Here is a 16,122-nt window from a genome sequence, read left to right as displayed (position 1 = left end):
GTGTCCTTCCCATTGAAGATACCATGGGAAGACTGCCATCTGCAAACCAGGAAGTGGGCCCCCACCAGGTCCCAGATCTGCCCCCACCTTGATCTTGGACTTCCTACTCTTTAGAATTGTAAGAAATAAATTTCTGTTGTTTAAGCCACCCAATGTATGATAATTTGTTATAGCCTGAACTAAGACAGGTACTGAATTGAGACATGTACCGACTTCGTTCCTCTTCTTTGGTATTGTATTGGCTCTTCTGGGTCTTTTGTTTTTTCCATAGAAACTTAAGAATTGGTTTGTTGATACCCACAAAATAACATGCTGGGATTTTGATTGACAGTGTGTCAAATCTATAGAATAAGTTGGGAAGAACTGACACCTTAACAATATTCAGTCTCCCTATACATGAAGGTGGAGTATCTTTTGATTTATTTAGATCTCCTTTGATTTCTTTTATTAGAACTTTGTAGTTTTTCTTGTATATCTTTTACATATTTTATTAGATTTATACCTAAGTATTTCATTTTATTTTGGGGCTGTTGTCAGTGATATTGTGTTTTAAATTTCAAATACCAATTGTTTATTGCCAGTATATAGGAAAATAATTGACTTTTGTATATAAGTTGAGTATCCTTAATCTGCTGTGTAATTCTTTTTAAATGTCTATTTCATCAGCTAAACTATAAGCTTCTTGAGGGCAAAGTTTTCATTTTATTTAGTTCTCACCTCTTTTATGCTCAAATTTTTATTAGTTTTACCACAGATTCAATTGTTGTGGCACTAACTAGTTTAGCTAGAAATAAGCCATTTTGTTAAGGACTCGGTGGTATTCCTTGGCAACTAGAATTACTCTTACGTAACCTGTAGCTCAATTTCTTTGTAATGGGATGCTGCGTCTACTTTATAAATTGAATGTAAAGATCACATAAGGGTATATACGTTCTTCGAACAATACCCGGCACATACTAAGGCCTTAGGAACGGAGAGTTGTCATGTTTTGGTATTAGGATACAGCCATTACTTTTGTGCTGTCACACACATAACCTTCAACAGCCAAGGGACATTAACTCAGGCGGACAGACAGTAATACAAGTCAAAGAAAAACATTTCTGACAGAAAAATAGGGCAGCAGTTGTGAAGGGGTAGTGGGAGGGATATTTCTGAGCCTGTGGTGCGAGGGTACGGCGAGGGGACAGCGACAGTAGGACAGCAGTGCGCAGAGGGAAGGCTGGGCAACAACTGTCCAAAGAGGGGGCACCAGTTCTCCGGACCTCTTTGTATCGGAGGCGATGGGAACCAAGCGACCAAGAGCAGAGATACAATTCGGCTCTTGGGCACAAACAGTCGGGGCAGAGAAGGTGGTGAGCACGACCTCGGGGGGAGCAGCGCACCTTGGGGACAGCAGGCGGCACGCTCTGCCTTGCAGTCCCCGACCACAGCAGCAGCAGGAACGACGCCCACACCCCGCCCACACTTCCACCGTCCTACCCCACCGCCCCGTTACCAAAGGGACGGGGTCACGTGACCCGGCGCGCGCGCCTGCGCGGGCGGAAGGCGGGGGCGGGGCCGTGACGCGCCTCGCGGGCAGTCCTCGGGCGCGCGCCGCTCTGCTTCCCTCGGGCCTCAGAAGTCAGCGCCGGAGACTGGAGGCGGCAGCGGCGAGCGCGTCCCTGTGGTCTAGGTGAGTGGTCCACGGGGGAAGGACGGACGCCTGTGCCGGGTGCCGGGCGCGGGTCGGAGCTATGGGGTCCCCGGACCGCTTAACGGAGAGCGTGCGGGTGTGCAGCGGTTTTTGGGAAGCGGCGCGACCGCCTCTTCTCCGGGGGTTCCGCGCCTCTCCCTGTGCCGAGCTGGGCCGCGGGGGCAGTTCGCGGGGGCGGCGCGCTCTCTCTGCTCGCGACCCCTCCGCCTTCGGGGTCCTGTCCGGGCTGGGCTGGGGTAGGGTGGGGGCGGGCAGAGCCCTGAGGCCGGGCCCGGGGATACGCCGGCAGCCCCCGCGTAGCTCTGGGACTCTTCCTCAGACCGCTCTCGGTCGATCCTTGTTGTTCATCTTCGATAAGATCTCGAGATGGTAAAGAAAGGACGTCGGGCCACGGTCCCTCCCCATTCCCCGCATTTCTTGGGCTGTACTTAATCACTTTCCCGTTGGCTTAATCTGAGCGTCCTGGATTTGGAAAGGGGAAGGAGGTGTTTGTTTAGTGGGCGAAGCCTTGACTTTTTGAAGGGGGTTGGGGAGAGGTTGTTCGCTCTGTGCTTATTTCTGGAGAAGTTGGAGCTAAGGGCAAACCGTTTCCAGTAGGGTGTGTTCACAAGGAAATGCCCCTTGAGATCTGGTGACTCAGAGCTTTCGTTTCAGGACTTCCTTGTATTAATGGGAAAGTGAAGACATATGGGATTATTGAATCATAGAATCTTCTAATGTGCCCATTTTCGAAGAGTTTCTAAGGTTATCTAATCTGTATATATTACCCACATACACATCTGCTGTTATTTTTTCCATTAAGTACATTACTTAGAATGCAGACTCGGTTTACTAAACTGTTAACACCTACTTGTTTCAAAGGGAAACCAATTGATTAAAAAGAAAGTTACATTGAAAAACTGCTGCAGACCTTGTAAATTGGATTGATTTTTAAATGTATATGTGATTAGTTAAAACTCAAATTTGTCCAGTCTTTTCATTTTCTCATTTGAGGTTGAGGGAGAACAGTAAAAAATGTATTTTTTCATCTTCTGTGTTACCAGCTTAGTTCTATAAACTTTTGTGCCTTAAGTAGTACATAAATATCTTAGATCCAGTGGTTTGTGGCACAGAATAAAAATAAGTAGAATGACTTTTAAAAGGTTTTGTAGTCACTACATTATAATCTAAATTTAACATTAGCAAATTAATTTTTATTTGTGTTTTGGGCGCTAAAAGATAAAAATCATGAACAAAAGGTGAAGAATTTGCTAATGGTAAATGTACTGTTTAAATAGTTTCTTAAAGTGAGCATGACACAACCATTATTTTTCCTATTTTTGCCAAATTTGGATTCTTTTTTTTAGGTAGTAAATGCCAAGATATTCTAAAAAGAAAACCTCCCAAACAACTTTAAGATACTTCATACATTCAGTTATGTTGGCATTTATTAATTTGTTTCCGAATGCTGCCAACATTTTTTTGTAAATTTATTTAGTTTTTCAGTAGATACAGTCACATGGCTCAAAATTTAACCAGTAAAAAAGGGATACAGTATAAAGTCTTTATTCTGCATCCTCCAGCCAAGTATATTCCCTTCTGGTAGACAGCCAACTCTTTTGTTTCTTAGGTATCCATCCAAGTATATTTTATAGCTACACAGGCAAATGTACAAATATATCCCTCCATCCTTTTAACACAAATGTTAGCATGCTTTATACACTGCTCTACATTGTTCGTTTGTTTTTCCAGTTAGTGATAATATTTTGAAGCTCTCACAATATCAGTATAAATGGAACTTTCCGTTTTGTTTCCAGTTTTTCTGTTACAGTCAGGGCTGCCATGAATACATTTTTACACATATTGCTTCCTCCATGCAAGTATATTTTTAGCAGGATTGGAGGATATCTGAATTTTTAATTTTGGTAGATACCGCAAATTCACTCTCCGTGAAAATTATTCTAGTTTACACTCCACGAGTAACCTATGAGTGTTTCTCAAAGCTTTGCTATCAGAGTGTTATCAAACTTTGGATTTTTACTAGTTCAGTAGGTAAGAAATGAAATCTTGTGGGTAAGAAGAAATTATTCTACTTAGAGTGGACTTCATATGGACATATTTCTGGCTGATCATCAGAACCCCCGGGATACTTATTAAAAAGAAGAGTTCCTGAGTTCTATGAAATCTGTGTCAGCCTGGGAAGCTATTTTTAACTAAGGAGCCCCAGGTAATTCAGATCTGATGATTAGCACGTTTGAGAAACATTGTTCTGGAAGACTGTTTAGGACTTATCAAATACTATTCCTAAACACCATATATGAACCATCTGGAATGGTTACCATCCAGGTCTAATGGACACTTTTTATTTTTTACAGTTTTTAGGTCATTTTATGAATAATTTGCAGAAGTGAAAATAAGGAGATAATGAAACGCAACTTTACTAGAAATTTTAATAACAGTTTTAACAAAAGAAACCCAAATTATTATTCTAGATTTTCCCGGTTTTGAAGGTATATATAACTGAAATTGACATCTTCGAATTCAGATACAGCTCATCAGCTGTCATGTGGTGTATTTTTGTTTTTAAGATTAGTGATTTTGTAGTTTTGAATTTTCATCATCCCAAGATATTTTTTAGTAGCTCAGATTCAAACAAGCAAATAGACATTATTTTAACTTAAACAGTTGCAAATCATTTTTAAGGAAGGCCAGTTATAGTGGGTGGTTTGAGAAGGGATGAGGTCAATAACTCATCAGAAAATGATGAGTATTGCCATTCCAGACGATACTATCTGGATAACTTTAACATTGTGTTTCCTACTTCATTAATCAGTGTTTTGCAGCTAGAAAGCAAATTAACTATAATAGATGTTACAAAATATCACACATAGTATTTGAATTATGAAGGCCTTTGGTCTGTGCACATATTTAAAGACTCCAAAGAAGTTATCATGATACTGCTCTGAGGGGATTAAGGGACAAATGGGAAACTTAATGCTGAGGCAGAATAGATTTTTTTTTTTTGGTCTTTTGATATTATGAAAAAGTCCTGAAATTACCCCAACCCCTGAGAAATTTCTTAATAGAAACTAATTTGGGGATTATTTTTTAAGGTTTGAGGATACATTAGGTTCAGGGGCCTTTCATAAGGCACGAAGAGAGTCAAGGAGGTTGCAAAGAGTGTAGAGTGCTGCAAACCTGGTTAAAGGGTAGGTGGAGAACTCCATTTTTTTCTCAGGGAATTAGGCCAATGATAAAAGCAGTTATGGTCAGAAAGGTTATTAAACTCTGGCAGTGTAGTTGTGGGTGTTATATCTTCTTATTGATTCCTTGGCTGGCAGGAAAGCCTAGAAATGTAATTCTGCAGTTTAATTGGTACAATAATAGTGTTAGATAGGAGTTGTAAGTGGGTTAAAATGAGAATTCTTTCACTGATGTAATACGTCATTTCCAGAATCCTCTTAAGTCTCATTACTGGTCATTGTGAAATTCCAGTCATAATTGGAATGGTTTTCCAAGGGTAGCTTTGGGGTTCTTTAAAATGGGCTAAGTGTTTCTAACACTTAGCATTAGGTCAGAGATTTAAATATAATATATGTGACCTAACAGAGCCCTTTGGAAAAATAATGCAGGCATTTATTATTCTTCTGGAAGGCTTTTTACATTGTTAGGTTCAAAATTACATACTTGCCCTAAGAATATTCTGATCCTTTCAATAAGTGTTTAATGATACCTTGTTTACTGTTATATTTAACAAACATTTGACATCTTTGAGGATAAAATGTGCTGTATAAATAAGAAACTGAATGTGGGACTGCCCTCAAGTAATGGAGATAAACGTAAACTAGCTATAATATAAGGGAGAGTGAAACTGTTGAATTGAGAGGAGCAAATAATATCAGACTGAGGTCATCAAAGGTGCCCTCATTGAAGAAGTGGCACTTGAGCTAGGCCTTAAGACTGACTAGGAATTTGTTAAGTGGAAAAGTCTTCGAAAGACATTCCAGGAAGAAAAAGCAACTTTTGCGAAGATATGGAGGCACAAAAGCACATGACCTGGGTGGCAAATAATGAGTAGTTTGTACCTACAGCGTTTTAATGCTTGAAAGAAATTGGATGAAATTGGGTCAAGATCATTGAGGCATGCTTTGTGATTTAGAAAAATGGTGAGAATTAAGGTCGACACACTTAAAGCAAACCTGGAACTAGATTTTTACAAAAGCAAATTTGGGGTGTTATTTCTTATCTTAAAAAGTTCCGAAAAGTCCATTTGGGGGTGGGGGAGGTAGATAACCACTCATTAAGTTCATCCAGTTCACTTTTCATGAGGACAGTGGGATTAATAGTTAGCTAGTGACAAAACCAAAACTAGAATTAGTGCTAGACAGCTGGGTAACACTCTTTCCAGAGCATTTTAGTTGTTGATATTGCAACTTGCTTTACATTTTGTTTATTATATGTCATATTCATTTTTGCTTATACTGATGAAATGGTTGAAAGTTCAAATAAGGTAAAAATTTGTGTTTAAAGGAAAGGCTGCTAAGAAATTGATCCTTTGCCGAGAAGATAATCAACTTTGATCTCCTGGATTAGTACAATTAAGTCATATTTGATTGTGTTTTCTCAAGAATTTGCATTTTATTCACAGACCTTGCTCCTTTTTTTCTCTTAAGAACTGTACCAGGTCACTTCTGTTTATCATTGTACTGGAGGTTACAGTGAGAGAAATTAGGCAAGAATAAGAAATAAAAGGCGGGTGATGTCAATAAGAAAATGCAATAGGAAGTGCAGACCTTCCTTCTCCCTGCAGAGATACTAATTCAACCACAATAAACACACCAATTGCCTTTGTGAGGAGTCTGGAATCTAGTTAAGAGGCTCCTGCACCCTAGGTTGGCACTAAACCAGCTGCATCAAAGCTTGTAGGAAAATTCATGCTACTTGTTCACCATAGTTCACCCTGGCTTAGCATGCTGTGAGTGGAAGGAAAGTCCAAACTCCTGGCTTCTCCCTGGGGAGGGAAAGAGAAAACTGAAACATACGTACGACATTCAGATTTTTCATAGGTCTGCCTCGGGGACTGGTTTTTACTGTGTGTGAATATAAGCAGTGACAAGAAAGGGTACCAGGTTGGGGTCCATTGAAAACAAAGTTAACAGTGACTTCAGACTGCCACACATTCACCATACTCCCCTTGGCTCAGCATGGAACCAGGTGAAAGAATGGAAAAGATTTCTATGCAAATGGTAACTGAGAGAGCAGGAGTGGCTATACTTATATCAGACAAAATAGACTTTAATTCAAAAACTGTCATGAGAGACAAAGAAGGACAGCATATAGTGATAAAAGGGTCAATTCATGAGGAAGAAGTAACAATTATAGATACATGTGCACCCAACATCAGATCACTGAAATATATGAAGGAAATATTGACTGCACTAAAGGGAGAAATAGCAACATAATCATAGGAGGTTTCAATATCACGTTTTCAATAATAGAACATTCAAATAAAACGTAATATAAGGAAACAAGACTTGAACAATCCTGTAAACCATATGGACCTAAAGACATATGCAGAACATTTCAGCCAGCACAGCTGAATACACTTTCTTCTCAAGTGCACATAGAACATACATTCTCCTGGATAGATCACATGTTAGATCACACAACAAGTCTTAACAAATTTAGGAATATTGGAGTCATATCAGGTATCTTTTTCAACCACAAGGAAATGAAACTAGACATCAATAGCAGTGGAAAACTGGAAAATTCACAAATATTTGAAATTAAACAGCATGCTCTTAAATACTTCTTTTGGTCAGAAAAGAAATGAAAAGGAAAATTTTAAAATATCTGAGACAAATGGGCTGGGCGTGGTGGCTCACGCCTGTAATCCTAGCACTCTGGGAGGCCGAGGTGGGCGGATCATTTGACCTCAGGAGTTCCAGACCAGCCTGAGCAAGAGCAAGACCCTGTCTCTACTGAAAAAATAAAAATTAGCTGGTCATGGTGGCGCATGCCTGTAGTCCCAGCTGCTTGGGAGGCTGAGACAGAAAGATCACTTGAGCCTAGGAGTTTGAGGTTGCTGTGAGCTTGACTGATGCCATGGCACTCTAGCCCGGGCAACAGAGTGAGACCTGTCTCGAAAACAAAAAAAAAAAAGAAAAGAAACATAAAGAGAAGACTCAAAATCAGAAAAGGAGGAGACATTCTAACTGATGCTACAGAAATAAAACCAAAAAAAGACTAGTATGAACAGTTATACCCTGAAAAATTTGGTAACCTAGAAGTGTACAAATTCTTAGAAACATACCAGCTGCCAAAACTGAATCATGAAGAAGTATAAAATCTGAATGGACCTATAGTTATATAGTACTATTAATAGTAAGAAGATTGAATTTTATTCAAAATCCTCCCAACAAAGAAAAACTCAGAACCAAATGGCTTCACTGGAAAAATCTACCAAACTTTTAAAGAATTGTCACCAATAGTTCTCAAATGCTTTCAAAAAATTAGAACAATTCCAAAACTGATTTTATGAGGCCAGCATTACCCTGATACCAAAGGCAAACAAACCGTAAGAAAAAAAAGCTGCAGACCAATATCCCTAATGATCATAGATACAAAAATCCTCCACAAAATGTTAGCAAACCAAATTCAACAGCACATTAAAAGGACCCTACGCCGGGGGGTTATCCAAAAGAATTGAAAACAGGATCTTGAAAAAGAAGGAAATCCTTTTGTGTGTTATAATATGAATGAACCTTAAGGATACTATGCTAAGTGACATAATCCAGTGACAGATGGGTAAATCTCACATGATTATACTTAGGTAAGATATCTAAAGTAGTCAAATCAGGAGAAGCAGAAAGTAAAATAGTGATTGCCACGGACTGTGGGGAGGAGAAATAGGGAGTTGTTCAGTATGTGTAGAGTTTCAGTCATCCAAGATAAAACATAGAACTCTGTCATACACAATATGCATATAGTTTATCAATACTATACTCTTAAAAATCTGTTTATATATATGTGTTTGTGTGTGTGTGTATAACTACAGTTAAAAAAAAAAAACAAAAAACTAAAAGGCATCCAGATTGGAAAGGAAATGTAATGTTAACTCTATTTCCAAACTACTTTATCTTATATATGGAACTTACTAATGAATCCACCAAATAAACTGTTAGAAATAATAACAAGTTCAGCAAGGTTCAAGGATACAAGGTTAGTGTATAAAATCAATTGTATTTTTATACCCTAGTATTGAACAATCTGAAAATTTAATTAAGGAGACAAATTAATCATAAAGCATAAATAGGAAGCAGTTTAACAAAGGAAGTGTAAGACTTGAAAACAAAAACAAAAATCATTGAAAGAATCTAAAGAAGATCTAAGTAAATGAAAAGACATCTCACGTTCATGGGTGTAAGACTTCTACAAATTCAGTGAAATCCCATCAAACTTCCATTTGCTTTTTTCTCCTTATTTTGCAGAAATCAATATACTGATCCTAAAATTCATATTGAATTAAAGGGACCCAGAATAGCCAAAACACCCTTGAAAAAGAAGACCAAAGTGGGAGAATTCACTTCCTGATTTCAAAACTTACTGCAAATGTACAGCAGTCAAGACTGTGTGGTATTGATATAAGGATAGACATATAGGTCTCATAATTGAGATTCCAGAAATCAGTAAACCAATACATTGTTGATCAGTTGATTTTTAATAAGGGTGCCAAGATAATTCAATATGAGAAAAAATATACTTTTCAAAAAGTGTTGCTAGGACAACATGAGTTCCACATGGAAGAAAATGAAGTGAAATCCTACCTCATACCATATGCAAAAATTAACATTAAATAGATCAAAGACCTAAATGTAAGAGTTAAAGATATGAAATTCTTAGAAGAAAACATCTAAAGCATAAGCAACCAAGAAGAAATATAGATTCAACTTTATCAAAATTAAAAACTTTGTGCTGCAAAGGATACTGTAAAAAAAAGAAAAAGACAATCTCCAGAATAAAAAAGTATTTGTAAATTATATCTGATCAGGATCTATGCTATGGGCCGTTTGTGCCCCCAGTTCATGTGTTGACTCCTGTAATCACCAACGAGATGGTATTAGAAGGTGGGGCTTTGGGGCCTTTAGAATTAGTGCCCTTATAAAGAGACTTCAGAGAACAGCCTTGCCTCCTTCACCATGTGAGGACGCAGAGAAAAGGTGCCATATATGGCACAGGAAATGGGCCCTCAACAGGGTGCCTAATCTATGGGTACCTTGTTGGACTTCCTAGCATCTAGAACCGTGAGAAATGAATTTCCGTTGTTTGTAAGGTACCCAGTCTATGATAATTGCTTTTTGCAGCCCAGATGAACTAAGAATCTTATTTCTAGAGTATTAACAGAACTTTTAACCACTCAACAAAAAAACACCAAATAACCCAGTTAAAAAATGGGCAATGGATTTGAATAGACATTTCTTTAGAAATAGAAGAAGATATACAGAAGTATATATTAACAGCAAGTTATGCAAATAGCCAATAAGCACATGAAAAGATGCTCAGCACCATCAGTCATTAGGAAAATGCAAATCAAAGCTACAATGGGATGTTGCTTCACACCCACTAACCTGGTCGTAATCAAAACTACAGCCAATAACAGTGTTGGTGAGGATAGAGAGAAATTGGAGCCCTAATATGGTACTGGTGGAAACACAAAATGGTACAGTCACTTTGGAACCAGTTTGACAGTTCCTCAAAAGTTAAAGGTTACCATATGACCCAGCAATTACACTCTTAGCTATATTCCAAGAGAATTAAAAGGTATATATTTGCACAAAAACTTACATAAATCTGTATATTATTTGCTAATACAAATCCTCATTAGCGTTTTAACAGTATTATTTGTAATAGCTAAAAAGTTCAAATAACCCAAATGTCATCAGCTGATGAATGCATAAATATACTGTGGTATATACATACAATGGGATAATATTCAGCTATCAAAATATAATACTAATACATGCTCCAACATGGATGAACCTTGAAAATATTATGCTCTATGAAAGAAGCCAGACACAGAAGGCCACGTGTTATATGATTCTGCATTAAATGTTCAGAATAGATAAATCCAGAGGCAGGAAGTGTTAGTTATGTGCAGTTGCCTTGAGCTGGAGGGAGGGTGGAAGAGGGAGGCATGAGGTTTCTTTTTGGGAAGATGGAAATATTCTAAGATTAGGTGGCATTAGAGATGATCGTATAAGTCTGTGAATATACTAAAAACATTTAATTTTATACTTTAAAAGACTGAATTTTATAGTGTGTGAATATTAATTTTTACGAAAAGAACTATCACACACTACACAACCAGGAGGCAGAAACTATACAGTGATTTTAACAGTGAAAGTTTAATATAAACAATTACTAGCTATAACATGATTGAAGAAATGGAGATTGGCTAGTAAGCAGTAACAAGAATGTTAAAGAATACAGTAAGAGCAGCGACTAATTCCAGGGCTGACACACAGTGCCATGGGAAGAGGTTGCCTGCCTCTTGCGGTTGAGATCCAGGCCTTATTGGAGAGGGGGCAGTGAATGGTGGAGAAGTTGCCAAGGTACTATGCTGGTGGAACTTACTGGAAATTCTCCCATTGATGTGCTGAACCTTGGAATTTACTGTAAAGCTACATGAAGGGGTGTTTGGGGAAGCCACTTGTGGGGAGATCCTTGCTGGTGGCCTTTTGCTGCAAAGTTGCTCAGCAGAGTGCTGGAGTGGGCTGCTGGGTGCTAGAGAAGCTGCTTCCTGCAGGACACAAGATGCCAGAGAAGCAGGTACTATGGGAACACATTGGAACCGGAAAGATAAAAACCCCTTCCTCTTCCAGTGTACCTCCAGCTGCCTCTACCGACAAGGCTTAACACCATGCCAGCTGCAGCAGAGCAATACTGAAAGGGCTCAGCTCTATTTTGGGAGAGGGAGCAGTAAGGGGTAGATTGCTTAAGAACCAGCTGGCTCAAGAATCTTACGTTAAACCCTATACCAGTTTAGCATATATTCTGTTTTGTTGGGTTGAGTGGAAGTGCCAGGTGTTCATCTCAAAGTAGTACAATCTGTAGTAACTAAAAAATATTGAACAATATAGAAGTCTTTAAAATGAGAAGTAAAAATTTCCCTTTTATTCCTCATTCTTTTACCTTTTATCTAATGAAGATAAAACTATTGTTAACAGTTTGTATATTTTTTTAGATACATATAAATGTATATATGTTTTTCTTAGTGATAGAGGTTTTATGTATTGATACTGCATGTGATCTACTTTTAAGTTTTTGTTCTTAGAAGAAAATGTATCTGCAGTGCTTAAGAGCATTGTACTAAGGGTAGTTTCCTTATCCTGGCTTTGTTGCCAAGCACTTGTGTAAGCTAGGAATAAGTCACACAACTGTTCTATTTGATTTTCTAAACTTGTGAAATGAAGGGACTTTTATTTGAAGGTTAAAATCTGTGATGGATATAGTTCAATAGTAGAAGTAGGAGGGGAAGAGGTAGTTTGCTAACTCTTAAATACAAGTTAATTTGGTATGGCCTAGATGTTTCTTTTTTTTTTTTTTAACATGTTTTGCAATATTAATGTTTCTTATTATGTTAAACAGTTGTACATTTCTGTGTGTATGTTGCTGGCTATGTATACTGTTTAAATTTCAATGACATTTGAGTAATATAACTTCTTTTTTCTCTTTAGAAAAACCCTGCAAAAATGTCCCTCTATCCATCTCTTGAAGACTTGAAGGTAGACAAAGTAATTCAGGTATGTTTAAATATTTAAAAAAAATACACTGTAACATAAATTCTACCTATAGGTGAAGTAAAGCATGAAACTAAATACAGGTATATTTGTTCATTTTTGTACTTCATAAACCTTTTCTTCAGTTTTATTAATTGGAGACAAAAGTTATAGAAAAACTTATCCATTCTTTTTCATTTCACTGTGAACTGTAATAAGCCTGGGATATTATTTCTTTAAAATTTGACTTAAACTCTTTAAAGGTGGCTTGATTTTCTGACTAAAATTTAAATTACATACAATATATTTAAGTTGATAAAATATACTCCAACCTTTTAGATATTAATAGTTTTGTGTAAAATTGACAAATTTTTCTTATGACCAGTCTTTAAAATAATTTTGTGCCTCTTCTTTGAAGGTAAAAATTATACAAATGGTGGAGTACATGCTGCTTTTAGAAGAGTAGTAGTGTAAAAGCACAAGGAAAGTGTAGTGATTTCTTTCCTTTTGGAGGTGAGCAGCAGGCATTTCACTCGTTTACTCTTTAAATGACTATGTTAGAGATTATAGTATTTCTAATTTCATTGAGTCAGAAATTTTTATAGTCCTTCATATAAGTATTAGCTTTGAAGACAAATGCTTCTGCTTAAGAAAGTGTGAGGTTGGGATCAGTTTTGACTGTTTTGGAAATTTTTAGTGATCTTTTCAACAGGAGATTTTTTAAAGAGACAGGGTCTTGCTCTGTTGCCTGAGCTGGAGTGCCGTGGCATGATTGCAGCTTACTGCAACCTTAAATTCCTAGGCTCAAGCTATCTTCCCACTTTAGCCTCCTGAGTAGCTGGGACCACAGGCATGCACCACCATGCCTGGCTAATTTTTTAAATTTTATTTATAGAGAAAATAAATGACTTGGCTATATTGCCCAGGCTGGTCTCGAACTCCTGGTGTCAAGCAGTCCTTCCACGTCAGCCTCCCAAAGTGCTGGGATTACAGGTGTGAACCATTGCACCTGGCCTGTAACTGGAGATAATTTGTAGGGTGTAATGAACCCGTCTATTTACAGTTTGCTTTCACCTTGATCTCTTATAAGCTCAGAAACTCTGCAGCTGCTGCTTATTCTTTTAATTTGACAAGATAATCCAAAAACTCATTATCCTAAAAATCATTTTACTTGAGGCCCTGACTTCAGTTTGCCCTAATTTCTTAATAAGTGATTAATGAGCAGAAACAGTTTATTACAGACTTACAAGAAGTCTTAAGCAACCTGAAGAATACAGGTGTTTTACACAAAATGTTGGCCTTACTGGGGTGAAAGGGAAAAGTAGAGCAATGCTAGTAACATACATGTGGCTGGGGTGTTAACCTTGTGGCAGTGGATAGGCAAGTTATTATATACAGGGAATCATGAACAACATGGATTATTTTCCATCATAGATTCAGTATGGACATTAAAACGTGGTTTATAAAATCTTTGAAATCTAAAGTTCAGCTGCCAAGGCTTTGATGCCTCAAAGTTTTAAGTGGCTCGTTCAGTCATTTTGAAATGTTCTATCACTTCTTTCTTCAGTATTGTCAGTGTTTTTCTCATGTGGTTTTTATTTTCAGAAAGTTCATATGACCAAGTGCTCTTTCTTTTTAAAAAGCTTTTATCTGAAATATTTAGCTTCCCAGAATAACCATTAAGCCATTAATATGACATCAGTATGTTAACTGATAAGAATTTGCAGACAGATCTGAAAGAATCTGTTGTTTTTTTTTCTTTTGTTAGCTTTTTATGGTATTAAATTAACCATAGTTAGCTTTGAGCAGAAGCTTTTGATTTTGAAAACAACAGAAAAGTTGATAGTGACAAATGTTGGATTGAAAAATAAAGAGGGCTGCAATCTACATCAGGCTGACCTCTTTAAGGAGAAGCAAATTACGTGGATATTTCCATTAAAGGACCTTTTTTATGTAGAGCAGAAAATAGAGATAGAGCATTGTAGTAAGAAAGGGGGAACGTGTAGTAAGGAAGGGGAAACTGGATTTAACACATTGCCACACTAGAAAAGTAATTTTTCCTTAGAGCCATGGTGTTTTATTATAAAAAGAATACAAACTTCAAAAACAAAATGATCGTCTCTAATTTAATGAAAAATTTGTTATTTTTTATTGTTCTCTGTGTGTGAGTTATATGCAACTTAAAAAATAGTTCTCGCAACTCCCCAGGTGAAGAGACATGTGAGTTACATATGCTTCACGAAGCCCTGGGCCCACAACTAGCATGAATTAAATACAACTCACATGACAGTTAATGTGTTAAAAATATTCCTAATTGACATTAAATTCCTGGACTTTATTTTTTTTTGCTTCATTTTCTAAGGTAAATCTCCCTTATGTTTGTTTTTATCCTTGTGATTCCCCTGAAAAGATGTTATGGAAGAAGGTAGTGTTCATTTTCTCATTTGCTGGTCTTTTGCACCATAGCAAAGCTAAATTTTACAGCAGTGAATTTTTTGTAAACTATTCGATGATGGCCAATAGGCTATGGCTTTCAGTATCATATGAACCTTTCTGTCTATTCCACATCCTAACAGGAGCCTCCACCTATACAAATTAAGCTTTTAAGAAACAATAGTACACAGAACCAGAGCTTATCATTTTCCTAATATTGGGAGCAAAATTTGACAGAAGTGACTCCACAAAACATGTGTCTCCACATGCTTTCTGTAAATGGCAGAAGCAACACACCCTGGCAGTAAACCACTGTTCCTTGGGGCACTACACCCCCCCCCTTTTTTTTTTTTTTTTACTAGTTTCAGATTTCTAAGTAAGTTTGAAATAGCTACATTTAATGGCGTATAGTACTTAAACCCTTATTGTCACATCCTTCTTTAGTTTTATTTTTACTACAAATTGCATAATTAAATTTATATAACTTTGCAGAGAGCTTTCTATGTGTGTGTTCTTCAGCATTCCTTGGATAAGAACAATAGCAATGAAAGAATAAGAAATAATGGCTACTATAAAAAGGTATATTTTAAATTAATAAGCTATGTTTTAGAGCAGTTTTAGATTCACAACAAAATTGAGCAGAAAGTGCAGTATACCTTTGTCCTCACACAGGCACAATATCTGCACCAGAGTGGTAGGTGCATTGCATATCTTACCACCCAAAGTCCATAGTTTACATTAGGGTTCACGCTTGGTATCATATGTTCTGTAGGTTTTGACAGATGTGTAATGACATGTATGCAGCCATGTGGTTGCTTAATGACAGGGATGTGTTCTGAGAAATGCATTGTTAGGCAATTTCATCATTGTACGAACATCATAGAGATACTTACACAAAATCTATTTGATACAGCCTACTGTTCACCTAGGCTGTAAGATAGAGCGTCTTGCTCGTAGGCTGCAAACTGGTACGGCATGTTACTGTACTGAATACCATAGGCAGTTGTAACGCAATGATAAGTATTTGTGTATCTAAACATACGTCTAAACACAGAAAAGGTACAGTAAAAATGCAGTATAAAATATAAAAAATGGTAAGCTTGTATAATGGAGGTTTTAGGATTAGAAGTTGCTCTGGGTGAGTTAGTGAGTGAGTGGTGAGTGAATGCAAAGGCCCAGGACATTACTGGACATTACTGTAGACTTTATAAACAGTGTACATCTGGGCTATATTACATT

At 37.4% G+C, this 16,122-nt stretch overlaps 1 protein-coding gene across 2 annotated transcripts in view; it reads left to right on the top strand.

The window, feature by feature from the left end:
* The first annotated feature begins 1,526 nt into the window (after positions 1 to 1,526).
* SDCBP (syndecan binding protein (syntenin)) overlaps positions 1,527 to 16,122 on the top strand; it is a 30,880-nt gene continuing 16,284 nt past the window's right edge. The window contains exons 1-2 of one of the 2 annotated variants that reach the window (XM_012661419.1): positions 1,527 to 1,672; positions 12,409 to 12,474. In XM_012661419.1, coding sequence (XP_012516873.1) covers positions 12,424 to 12,474 — 51 coding nt within the window. In that variant the 5' untranslated portion in view covers positions 1,527 to 1,672; positions 12,409 to 12,423. The remainder of the gene's footprint in view (positions 1,673 to 12,408; positions 12,475 to 16,122) is intronic. The other variant, XM_012661420.1, reaches the window with a different exon arrangement.

The sequence above is a fragment of the Propithecus coquereli genome, unplaced genomic scaffold, assembly GCF_000956105.1.
Source record: "Propithecus coquereli isolate 6110/MARCELLA unplaced genomic scaffold, Pcoq_1.0 Scaffold71, whole genome shotgun sequence".
NCBI classification, from domain to species: Eukaryota; Metazoa; Chordata; class Mammalia; order Primates; family Indriidae; genus Propithecus; species Propithecus coquereli.
The sequence above is the reverse complement of the archived record's forward strand: the minus strand, read 5'-3'. Positions and strand labels throughout refer to the sequence as shown.